Source organism: Sturnira hondurensis, unplaced genomic scaffold (genome assembly GCF_014824575.4).
Source record: "Sturnira hondurensis isolate 20B ecotype Veracruz unplaced genomic scaffold, ASM1482457v3 Scaffold0018097, whole genome shotgun sequence".
Lineage (NCBI taxonomy): Eukaryota > Metazoa > Chordata > Mammalia > Chiroptera > Phyllostomidae > Sturnira > Sturnira hondurensis.
This window is the reverse complement of record NW_028090728.1, coordinates 401,625-414,149: the sequence shown is the minus strand read 5'-3', so window position 1 is coordinate 414,149 and position 12,525 is coordinate 401,625. Positions and strand designations below refer to the sequence as shown.

The 12,525-nt window shown below is 39.5% G+C and overlaps 2 protein-coding genes across 5 annotated transcripts in view; one reads left to right on the top strand and one right to left on the bottom strand.

The window, feature by feature from the left end:
* The window catches only part of NCOR1 (nuclear receptor corepressor 1), a 229,829-nt gene extending 217,530 nt beyond the window's left edge, over window positions 1-12,299 (top strand). For all 4 annotated transcript variants that reach the window (XM_037068881.1, XM_037068883.1, XM_037068884.1 and 1 more), the window contains exons 43-46: window positions 3,660-3,713; window positions 4,680-4,901; window positions 8,577-8,756; window positions 10,429-12,299. In XM_037068881.1, the coding sequence (XP_036924776.1) occupies window positions 3,660-3,713; window positions 4,680-4,901; window positions 8,577-8,756; window positions 10,429-10,616 (644 nt within the window). In that variant the 3' untranslated portion in view covers window positions 10,617-12,299. The remainder of the gene's footprint in view (window positions 1-3,659; window positions 3,714-4,679; window positions 4,902-8,576; window positions 8,757-10,428) is intronic.
* TTC19 (tetratricopeptide repeat domain 19) overlaps window positions 1-12,525 on the bottom strand; it is a 37,065-nt gene that overhangs the window by 5,362 nt on the left and 19,178 nt on the right. The window lies entirely within an intron of this gene.

Below are 12,525 nucleotides of genomic sequence, written 5' to 3'. Positions count from 1 at the left end.
TTAAGAATGTTGACCAGAATTGCTATCGGGCTTATAGTATCTTTTGCTCTTTTCAAAAAATACTACATTTATCTGCCTTCAGTTCAATGGTTTCATCTATTATTTATAGCTCCTCAAATGTTACCAGCAAAAATCTGGAGCTGTCATGTTCAGATTCTCTCAGAACTCAGAGAGGAATCTGAGCATGGAGAGACAGAGGCTTCAGAGCAGCCAGTGGCTAAGCCTTGTCTCACCTTGTATGGTTTGACCCCATCCTCTCTAGTCTTGCTGTTGCCGTTTCAGTGGGGAAAAAATTAACAGGAAAATGCCACATATGAATTAAGCCTATAGTCTTCTGTTATTTTTTTCCATTGTTCTTAGATCTCTCATTTATTAATTTAACAGTTATTTATTGAGCAGGCTACTATGTTGGATGCTTTTAGGGTGATAGATGGTCTCTAATCTCTGAAAATAATAAAACAAGTATCTAAGCTTAACAGAAAATAAAATGCATTTATGTTTTAAGGAAAGTACTAACAAAATTGCTTAAGTCTGGGGTTTTCTGATTATAAGAAGTCATTTTGACTACAGAAGGGGACAGTTAAGGAATTGAGTTAAGCAGTGATTTTTAGCCTTTTTCATCTCATGGTACATATAAACTAGTTACTAAAATTCTGCAGTACACCAAAAAAATTTTTATGCTGATCTGACCCAGAAAAGATACAATTTTATTCATTCACACAGAACAGTATTGTTACAATGGCTATTGTCATTCTTTTATGTGACAATCTAGCGAAAGTGACCCTGACTAAATAGTCAGGTAGTGCATGAATTCCTACTGGTGGGAATCTCTGGGAGAAAGGGAACCAGTGGCCCCTCCAGGCTGCAGGGCACGTCTGGGCCTCAGCAGGAGGTATCGCTGAGAAGTCCATCCTCCACAGGTCCTGCCTCAGCGTAGGGCTTCCACAGAGGATCCCGGTACCCTGCCTTTCATCTTCAGACACCACAGCTTTGACACATAACTGATTTCTCTGTGCCTGCTGATTATAGTCAACCACTTCCCTCTTCAGGAATCTTTTTCTCTTGGCTTTCAGATACTGCTTTATTTTGGTTTTTTTTCCTACTTGTTTGGTCATTTCTCATATCTTCTTAGAGGCTCAGTCTTGCTTTGCCTAGCCCTTGAATGTTGGTTTTCCTAGTTTTTTCCTCATGCAACTAACCTTTCTGATTTATTTCATCTACTCTGGGAGTTTAAACTGTGTTGAAAACTCCCCAACTTCTATCTGGAGTTCAACTTTTTCTACTTTGCTGACTTCATTTCTTCTTGAATGAATGTCTTTAAATGTTTAGACACTGAATTAATGTACTTCTCCACACAAATCTGTTCTTTCTCCCTCCCTACCAAATTCACCTTTACATTGGCTCCACTAAGTCACTTTCTTGGCAGTTCCCTCCCACTTTCTGTACCTACCTCCTCCTGCCAGGTCTGCCCCTAAACAGCTCAAATTATCTTTCTTACCCCTCTTTTCTGAGTAATTATGTTCTCACAAATTTGTCCATCTGGAGTGCCCTCAACATCCCAGGGATGTCTTGCTTCAACAGATTCTGATTGGACAGAACAGACCTAGGACGCCCCTTCTTCCAGCCTTTGATCACCCTCCAACCTCTTTTCTAGTCACTGCCAGAACCACCTAGGCCATCCTCAGCCTCCAAGACGAGCCAACACCATTTTTTGACCTTAAACTCACTGCCGAACAACCATGAGCTCCCAAGTTCATCAGAATTACTCCACCTAGGTGGAGGCTGCCATCAACCACCTGGTTAACCTGCATCTGCAGGCCTCCAATACCTACCTCTCTCTTGGCTTCTATTCCCATTGATGTGCTGTGGCTCTGCAGAGTGTGGACCACTTCCAAGAGTCAGCTGAGAAGTGCAAGGGCACTGAGAGTCTCTTCAAGGTGCAGAACCAGCACAGTGGCTGCATTCTCTTCTGGGACGTGCTGAAGCCTCCCCAAGATGAATAGGGTGACTGACGCTCAGGATAACAGGGAAGCCATTTGGCCTTAGAGAAGAACCCGACCCAGGCACTTGTGGATCTGCAGGCGCTGGGTTCTGCCTGCACAGACCTTCATTTCTGTGACTTTATGGAGAACCACTTCCTCATCCAGGAATGTGGGTGGCCACCTGACTTACCTCCATAGGCCGGCCGGCCAGCCTCCAGGCTGGACTGGGTGAGAGTCTCTTCACAAGGCTCCCCCTCAAGCACAATTAGAAGCCTTTGGAGCCCAGAGGCCTTTGAGGAGCCCCTGTGTGTTGCCTTGGTATCTGGCTTCTGCTGGAGCCTCTCCCTGAAACCACGAGGCCTCCTTCCTTGTAACCACCCTGGAGTCCTCCCTTTCCAATGCATTGGACCAAATGGAAACAATAAAGCTTTTTACAGGGGGAAAAAAGTTTTCCCATCTGCTTTAAACCAGAGGTGCTCAAACTTGAATATCCTATCCATCACAGCCACCTGGGTTGCATGTTAAATATGTGAATTACAGGTCCCAGGAATCTAGGAAAGTACTTTTACTAGACTAGCCAGGTGATTCTGATTTGATGGCTCCACCACCACACTGAACCGTAAGCTCCACAGGTGCTTACGGTTCAGTGCCTTTTAAGTGCAGTATGTTACAGTATCATTTTTGGCTGTAGGATATGAAATTGTTTTCACCTGAGCATTTTTGATCAATGAAATGATTTTATTATGATTCAACAAAATGAATAAGTCCTGTCCCATAAACTTATGTTATTTCAGGTTGAGTGTTACATAAGTAAGGAGATTGTCATTATAGTTATTATTTTATAGTTCTTGAAGATTTTTCTCCTCTTGCCAGTTTAAAGTTTCCCTGATGAAGAAAGTTCATTTCTAGGCACATGTACTCCCCATCTTCACCTAGGTTTCATCCCTAGGTAAGAATCCATCTTTCTGTGGTCTCATCTAAAATATAATCTTTGGAACATCATTTGTTTAAACACCCACTTCTTATATTCTTCCTTTTTTATACTGTCTACATAAAGTTGGAAGACATGATGAAAAACACCATTTATGTCCCCAAATTCCTTCTATTTCTGGCTTTATAGATAGTCCCCAGTTGCTGTCATTCAAACTATACAGATTAAGATTCTTCAGTTGGCAGGAATGAAAAGAAACAACATGCAGAATCTTTGTCTTAACCTGGTAACCTATGAGTAGTTTCCAGTTAACCATGGTAGAGAAACACAAGGTCATTTTCATACTATTCATTAAGCTGTCTTTGCCCTTGATCTAATCTCAGGTTGCCTCAAACCTGTTTCTATTTTTGTAGGGGTCATCTTCGAATACAAGCTTTCTCTTCTAAATAGCCTGGATTCCTGTTTTTAGACCAATTTCTTCCTTTTGTGTTTCTCTAGTGAAAAGTTTCTTTTTTTCCTCTGGGTTATATTAGTCCTGTTCTGATTTTCCACCTCACCCAATATTTTATTTTCTGATTTTGTTTCTTTAAAAAAATATTATTTATTTCACTTTATATTAATGGGTAAAATATAAAGTTGAGGTCATGAAAAATTGGTTAATTTTATTATAGAATTTTTTTTGAGACTTAATCTCTCCTTAAGTCCATGATTACCACATCTCAATTAACTTGACTATTTAAATACAGCAGCTGCTCAACCAGGAACTGAGATCTTTAATCTGCCAGCAGTCACTACCTCAGGTAAGGTTCAAAATATATTATTAGCAATATGAAATCGGTAGGGTAGCAGTCAATCCAACAGATATATATTGAGTACTGACTGCATAGTTGGGGTACTACTCCAGTACAGAAAAATTAATAAAAGCTCCTAACTTAATCAGGGAGATAGTATCAATAAAAAGCGAATTAAGCCCTGGCCTGTGTGGATCCTTTGGTTGAAGTGTCATCCCATTTTGTGGGTTCAATTCTCAGGGCACATGCCTGGATTTGCAGTTTAGTCCCTGGTGGGGGGCACATAGGAAAGGCAACAGATTGATGTCTCTGTTACAATGATGCTTCCCTCCCTCTCCTTCTTTCATTCCCTCTCAAAGCAATAAGCATGTTCTTGAGTGAGAATTTTTTAAATAGTAAATTGAGATTCAATAAATACATGTTAGAAAGATAAGTGAACAAAGAGAAGCAAAACTATTAATAGTGCAGAAACTAGGAAACTGAAAATAGAAGAAAACTGTTTTAGTAAATTTAACACAAGTGGGTGACTGATTCAAAAGAAAAAAAATTTCCTTGCATTATGGTGAATTTATATGGTATTTATGTAGGCTCTTACCAGTGTTTTTATGTAGCTTGCCAGGTACAGTCATACCAGTCATACCTGGTACTTGTCAGCCTCAGAACTCATCAAACCTTTTAATCATATTTTGGCAAAAAAAAAAAAAAAAGTTTCAGCACTGGGCGCTTGCTCAGGACTCATCGCACTTGCTAGAACTTGTATGAGTCATGATGCCACCCCGAAAGAGAAAATACTTCATCATTTGGTACTCATTGGTTTTGGCACTCAGCATGAGTTCTGGAATGAAACAATGACAAGTACCGAAGTAGCATTGTGTTGTGTGTATCCAGTGAACCAAAGGACTGTATGTAGTCTATTTATTTGTTTCCTGATCGACCTCTCAGAAATAAGCAGAAATGTTATGGTTATCTCTTCAGGCTCAGTTAGCGCTAGAGGTCATTCTTTTGCTGATCCTGCCAGTAACCTTGGTCTAGAAGACATCATCAGGAAGGCTCTCATGGGAAGCTTTGATGACAAGGTGGAGGACCATGGCATTGTCATGTCCCAGCCTGTGGGAGTAGTGCCTGGTGGTGCCAACACTTCTATCATGACCAGTGGTGAAACACGGAGAGAAGAGGAGGACCCATCGCCTCACTCAGGTAAGGTTTTCTTTCTCATGTTCTTCTGTTTGCTTTCTCAAGAAAAAGCCAACAGCCAACTACTCACTTTTGTATTCAGAATAACCTGAGGGTTTTGGTTACTTCAAAAAAAGTTTTTTTAAGCTACTCATTTTAGTGGCATGAACAGACATTAATATGGACAAAAATTTTTCACCCAGAATGTCACCCTCCCACATTTGTTTTCTAGTCCTTATCTGTCTGTATATAATTGTAATACAAGTACAATTTCATATTCTGCTTTTGAATAAAAGTGACTATTGTAATAAAAATGATAGGCTCAGAATAAAAGAATTTTATTCTGTAAGAAAGAGTAAGGAGAAAAAAGAGGAAAAAAACCCTTCAGGGATCATATTATCCAGAAAGATTGTGCTATTGTTTGAGGAATGAGCATTGTTCCAGACATGTCCACTGATAGACACACATAAAAGGATAAACAATGGGACTTCCGCCAAGATGGAGACATAGGTGGAAACACTGTGCCTTCTCCCACAACCAAGTTTGAATACAACAAAGGTTTGGAGAACAAAGACACAGCCAAAGAACAGAAAACTGAATTATACGGAAGTCCGACAACAACGAACCATTCAACTGGGACGGTAAGAGAGGCGGAGCCAGCAGCAGAGCAGGGTCGGGCAGGAAAGATCCCCCGACCCAGGCACACAGGCACTGTGGACCCAGTTGGGGTGCGGGGCAGACTGACTGCGGTCACACATTCGCGCACTGTGAGACGGACTGCACAGGACCCAGCGGGCGAACCCAGTGGTGGAGGGCTAACAGCGGTGGCACACTCATGTGCAGTGGGACAAAACACGAGGCCCCGGGTGACAGTGGCAGCTGCGGCCACAGTGGCAGGAAGCGGCAGAGGGGCCACCATTGCTCCTCTTTGACCCCGCCCCCACATACAGCATCACAACCCAGTGACTGAGTTGTCCTGCTCTGGTGAACACATAGGGCTCCGATCCTGATATGTAACAGGCACGAACAGTTCAAAAGATGGCTCAAGAAGAACTCAAAGCCCCAGAGCCCATAACTCTAAGCAAAAAAGAAATAGCAAACCTCTCAGATGCACAGTTCAAAACACTGGTCATCAGGATGCTCACAGAACTGGTTGATTAGAGGAACATATTAAGGCTAATTGAAATGAAGGGAGATGCACAGGAAACCAATAGTTATGGAAAGGAAACTGGGACTCAAATCAATGGAATGGACGAGAAGGAAGAACGAAACATCCAACCAGAAAAGAATGAAGAAACGAGAATTCAAAAAAACGAGGAGAGGCTTAGGAACCTCCAGGACATCTTTAAACGTTCCAACATCCGGATTATAGGGGTACCAGAAGGGGGAAAGAAACAGCCATGAGTGGAAAACTTATTTGAACAAATAATAAAGGAGAACTTCCCCAGTCTGGCAAAGGAAATAGACTTCCAGGAAATCCAGGAAGCTCAGAGAGTCCCAAAGAAGTTGGACCCAAGAAGGAACACACCAAGGCACATCATAATTACATTAGCCAAGATTAAAATGAAGGAGAGAATCCTAGAAGCAGCAAGAGATAAGGGGACAGTCACCTACAAAGGAGTACCCATCAGACTGTCAGCGGATTTCTCAAAAGAGACCTTACAGGCAAGAAGGGGCTGGAAAGAAGTATTCCAAGTCATGAAATCCAAAGACCTACAGCCAAGATTGCTTTATCCAGCAAAACTTTCATTTAGAATGGAAGGACAGATAAAGTGCTTCTCAGATAAGGTCAAGTTCAAGGAGTTCATCAACAAGCCCTTATTATATAAAATGCTAAAGAGACTTATATAAGAAAAAGATGAAAAATAGGAACAGTGAAAGGACAGCAAACTCACAGTTATTAACAACCACACCTAAAACAAAAGCAAACCAAGAGGACAGCTAGATCAGGAGTGGAACCATAGAAATGAAGAACACATGGAGGGTTAGCAAGAGGGGAGTGGGAGGAGGAGAAGGGGGGAGAAGGTACAGAAAATGGCATAGACAGTAGGTAGAAAATAGATAGGGGGGAGGGCAAGAATAGTAGGGAAAATATAGAATCTAAAGGACTTGAGACATGTGGTTATAAACTAAGGGGGGGGAGAATGGTGGGGGAGGGAGTGTGCGGGTGGAGGGGAATGAAGGGGGGGAATAGAACAACTGTAATGGCAGAATCAATAAAATATATATATATATATATAAAGCATAAACAATGAAATAATTTACCTGAAGGTCAGCATTATTTCAGGTTTAATTCTCCTGTTATTGTCAAGCAAAAGACTGCACTAAGGTTAAAAAAAAAGGTAGAGATTAGAAATACTGTTTTACCTATACACATTAATTTTAGGACAATATGGATTCACTTCCTGCTCTGAAAGATGAGCTTTGTCTTCCCCTTTCTGCTCTTGCATTCCAATTTTTAATGATTTTTTAAGTGTGTGTGTATTTCAAGGTTATAATATTAGTGAGTATTAGACAATTATAATTATCCTGGTTGTATGATATTTTTATTTTGGCATTTCTTTTTGGTAAGGTTTTCACACTCTGTTTTCTTACAAAGGATATTGAATTCCAAGAAATCTAATGCTCCAGAAATTTTTTTGTTGTTGCCTTTATATTTGAAACAACAGCATGGCAGGTTATAATTTTCTTAACACATACTTTTATCAAAACAAGATTTGCTTTTTTTTTCTGGCACTCACTGTCATATAGGAAATAAGGCTAGATGTTTCTCCCCTACCCCCATCCCCTACTTTTGATGGATGACAATTTTTCTGTCTAAAGAATCCCTTTTTCCTCAATTTAATAAATTAACCATCAGCGTGTATTAGTATTCATCATTCTGTATCAGATTTTCCTGATCACAGGAGAACATCTGCATTTTCAGGGGGATGTTTTTACTCAGGGAAGTAAGTGTTCCTCTTAAGTTATTTTGTTTCTTTGGTTAGGCTCTCTCTTTTTCAGAAATGGTTATCTTTTTGCTGTATAGTCTTTGTCCTAATTATTTGTTATCTTGATCTCTTTCTGTTGCTTTCCCTGTATCTCAGTTTTTTCCTTTATACTTACAATTCCTTTTTATTATATCTGGGCTGATCCTTGCTGTATTTTGTTTCCTAAGCCTTTTATCCTCGTTCTCGGCTTATCAAGTTTTTAAATAAACTGGATTCATGTATTTTGAAGTTTTTCTTCAGTACAGTATAGGAAGCACCTTTTCCTTCTGATGAGGCCCAGTAGTGCAAAGAAGGGTTTTCTGGTCTAGGTTTTTTCCTTTGACCTCTCTCCTCCGGGCAGTGTAACAACTCTGCTATATGTTTCTCTGTAAATTGGTGGGGGAGGAGGTAGTGCAGATTTAAGAATTTTGTCACCCTGCTCCAATTTCCTTAGCAGTTTTTGTGCCCCAAGGCCAGGAAAGAAATATTCTGCAAATTTTAGTTCCTTGGTTATATGTTTTTAAGTTTATAGCAAGAGGACCTACCCCTTTTTTGCTTTAGTGCCGTAAGTATATTTTGGCTTTCTTTTAAATATTTTTCCTTCCTTGGATAGTAGGATCTAGGTTCTTCTTTCATTTAAGCATTATGTAACTGTCAGTGTTTTGGTAGGTTTTCAAGTTGAGAACATAATTACCATAGATGAACAATTAATAATTTATTTCACTTTTAGGAGGAGTGTGCAAACCAAAGCTGATCAGCAAGTCAAACAGCAGGAAATCTAAATCTCCTATCCCTGGGCAAGGCTACCTGGGAACTGAGAGACCCTCTTCAGTCTCCTCTGTGCATTCCGAAGGGGATTACCACAGGCAGACGCCTGGATGGGCCTGGGAAGACAGGCCCTCCTCAACGGGTGAGGGGCTCTGCTAGAAAATTAGTCTTAAAGTAGTTGATCTTAATGCCTTGGTTAGTACTTCTTTCTGACAATCAGAAACTTTGCTTGTAAAACTGTTATTTCCATTACTGTATCATCAATAGGTTTACTTTCCATAATAGAAATTGAATACGTATAACCTTAAAAAACTTAAGAATGCAGAGTCTGATTACCATGAACAAAGGAAGAATTATGAAAAAATATTTCATCCACTCCCCCTCTTCTGTATTATGCCAGTAGCCAGCGTCTGCTGTTTGCAAAACAACTAAGTCTGTGGTTTCAGTTCTTCTATGAACTTAATCTAAATGTAAAGTGCCACTTCCACAGCAGCTTCACCTTCCCCCTTCATACAGGGCGTCCAACCCACAGCCCACGGGCTGCATGCAGCTCAGGATGGCTGCGAATGCTGCCCAATATAAAATCATAAATTTATGTAAAACATTATGAGATTCTGTTTTTACGTACCACAATGTATTTACTGTGTGGCCCAGAGACACCAAAAGGTTAGGCACCCCTCTAAAAGGTTCTTAGGGAACACTAGAACATCAAAGTCAGAAATGGGAAGAATAGTTTAAAAAGCCACTCTCTCTTTAGGTTCACTAAGTTTATACACACTGATGAAAATATCTAGGATATTCAGTAAATGCTTTCCATTTTGTACCTGTCTGTAAGCTTTTTAAACATAATGCAGTCTTAAGAAAGAACAGACTTCTCTCATTTTTATAAAAAAGAAATGTGGATATTTGCTGTGGATTTAAATTTTCAGAGAATTATAAGTCAAACTTTTCTTAGGGGTTAAATATACATATATGTCCACAGAAAAATCTGAAATTTCCCCCCTTCTTAAGACATATAAATTTCACATGGATATTATATCAGCATAATTTAAGGCTTTTTGGTTTCTAAAATTCTCATACCACATGTAAAATAGTTATATACGTTTGAAAACTTATAGCCTAGATCAGTGATTGTTCTCAAATGTCTTTTAGGGAAGGAATTAATAAACTACTCATGAAATCACTTGGTAAAATATGTTTCCTGTTAGAGTTTCTTAAGCTATAGGAGGCTTTCTGGGGACAGTGAAATAATCTAGAAATTGACATCTGGTAGCAGTGTTGTCATTAGGTTTATGTATCCTCCTTCTAAATATTGTACATTTATTAAACCTAGCCAGTGAGATCCAGCAGGTGACATGCATCCTGCTGCCCCTTGATCTGCTGAAATTCCTGGTATTTTTCTCTGTCATCCTGTGAGAACTATACCCTGAATTTATCTTTGAGTCAAGAAGTTCTTAGTACAACCAGAGTCTTTTGGTTAGAGCATAATATCCAATCGTTCTACTTAGATTCTCTATGGAACACCTAGTTCCAGACTTAACAACTAAAAATCCAGGCCTGAGCTTTCATTTCTGGGTTCAGCAACCCTCACCTCATATGTTTGTTTGTTTGTTTTATTTGTCCTGTCTAGACTGACTGTTGCATTATCACTGGCTACTGTTTATGTGGTGAAACCTTGGCCTTTCTAAATTGTTTCATTTTGCTTAGTTTCACAAGATGATTTCAGTATAACCTTGTCCTCCTCCCTCCAGTGAAAGTTGGGTGAAACAGCAACTATGCTCATGACAATGAGAACCTAATTTTTATTTTTCCAGGGTCAACTCAGTTTCCTTATAACCCTCTGACCATGCGGATGCTCAGCAGTACACCACCAACACCGATTGCATGCGTCTCCTCTTCTGTGAACCCAGCAGCTCCTCACCAGCAGAACAGGATCTGGGAGCGAGAGCCAGCCCCACTGCTCTCGGCACAGTATGAGACGCTGTCAGATAGTGATGACTGAACTGCACAGAAAGGGGGTCTTGGTGGGGCCAGGATGTGGGTGAGGGATCTACTTTCTGCTGGTTTTACTTTTAATTGCAGGTCAAAAACCTGCCCTCCCATGACTTATGCCCAGAGACTTTTCAGGAGAGCCTGGACCATGGATTGATGAAATGATGGAAATGCAGAGAGAAATGAAGAAAAACTGCTTTTGATACAGGCAGTTCAGTGTATTGTAATAGCAGAAGGCTGAATTTTTTAAAAGTGGACAATTCTTGTTCTTACATCTGTAAAGAAAACCATAATGTCTTTAAGTCACTCTTCTGTAAATAGATTATCTTTTGCAGTGGTTCCCCTTGCTGTAGTATCTGGTGTACTTATGTTCAAGTCAGCATCAACTTTGGGGGTAATTTTTAAAAATCCTTTTGTCTATCTTTTTAACTCTTGCCTTCTAAACAACCTCAAACAGACCAGTTACATAGTGTTGGCTGTCATGGACATTGTACTTTTATTCTATTGTTTCCTCTAAATTCAGGTTCCCAGATGATATTTAAAATCTTGTGGAAATGTTAAGATTTTTAACCAGACCCTGTCACAAAAGCTGTATATTGACATGTTATGGTCAAAAGGTAGAAGAAACAAAATTCTACCATATTGTAAATTTCCAGTGCAGGCCTAAATTTTTTTTTATTAGCACTTAAAAACTGTTACTGCATGGGTATGTTATAGTTCAGTTTTTTAAAGGCTTTTTTGAGGCATACCTCACTGTAATGCACACTGTAACTTAACCATGCCCCTAAGTATTCTTTTTATCCTGCATTTGATGCAGCATAATGAAGCTTTTGCTTTGAAATGAATTTGACTACCCTCTCCATGGGTATAGTAGATTATGATTTAAGGCTCTTGCTGTCTCAGGTCTCAAGGGAAAAACTTACACTTTTATTTAGTTTTATTATATATTATTGGCTGAGTTAGAAGATAATGATTTGTATAGAGCCTAAGTCACTTACAGTCACTTTGTGCTGCATATCCTGAACCTTCTGAGTCTTTCCCCCTTCTCTGTGTGCCAGTGCTTCCTCTCACTTTTGATTCCTGGTTGGCAAGAGTTTATTGCAGAATGTTTTCATTTCACTGAATCTCAAGGAGCAAATAATGTAAGACTGAATTTTAAACTGATTATGGTACTAGAGGGTCAATTTTATCCTTCCTTAATTACTGCTTTTTGAATTTTTAGATTTTTTCCCCACATAACTTAGCACTGAAGCTTCCTGCTGTAGCATATAGATGTTAAACAGTTTTGGGAGAATGCCACTGATTTAGAAGGGGGAGAAATAGAGGTCTCTCAGGATGGTAAAAATCAGCACTTTACAGACTTTTAAATAGACCTAAACTTTTTAACAAAAGTACTCAAGCCTCTAAAGAAAACAGATCTATGGTGACCACTGACTGCCTTCTTTGTGAAGTGTCTCGTGTGTGTGATTGCAACCTTCACATCACCCAGTAGCAATGGTGTCCAGTCCCCATAACACAGGTAAGGGCACAGGTTCAGCACTTTGCCCATAGAGTTAAATAAGTGACAAAGATAGGCTATAAACTTATATTTGCCTGAAGTTAAAGCCTTCCCTCCTGTTACTATTCCACTCTTGTATACTTGAGGTCCTCAAAATAAACTTTAGATCAGATTTTAGCGATCAGATTCCTACTACTTGGAAAGTTGGAATCACTTTATTATTAATATATATCATCACATTTTAATGAGAATGAAACAACAATAACAATGTTCTACATAATAGCGTTCTGCTAACATTTTTTGGGTGCTGACATCATTAATAATTTATATTGTCAACTGACCTAAAAGACATTATGATGGTATTTTCCTTATGACCCTTATTTTTCTTAACCTCTTCCAAATCAGAATATTTTTTGAGAAC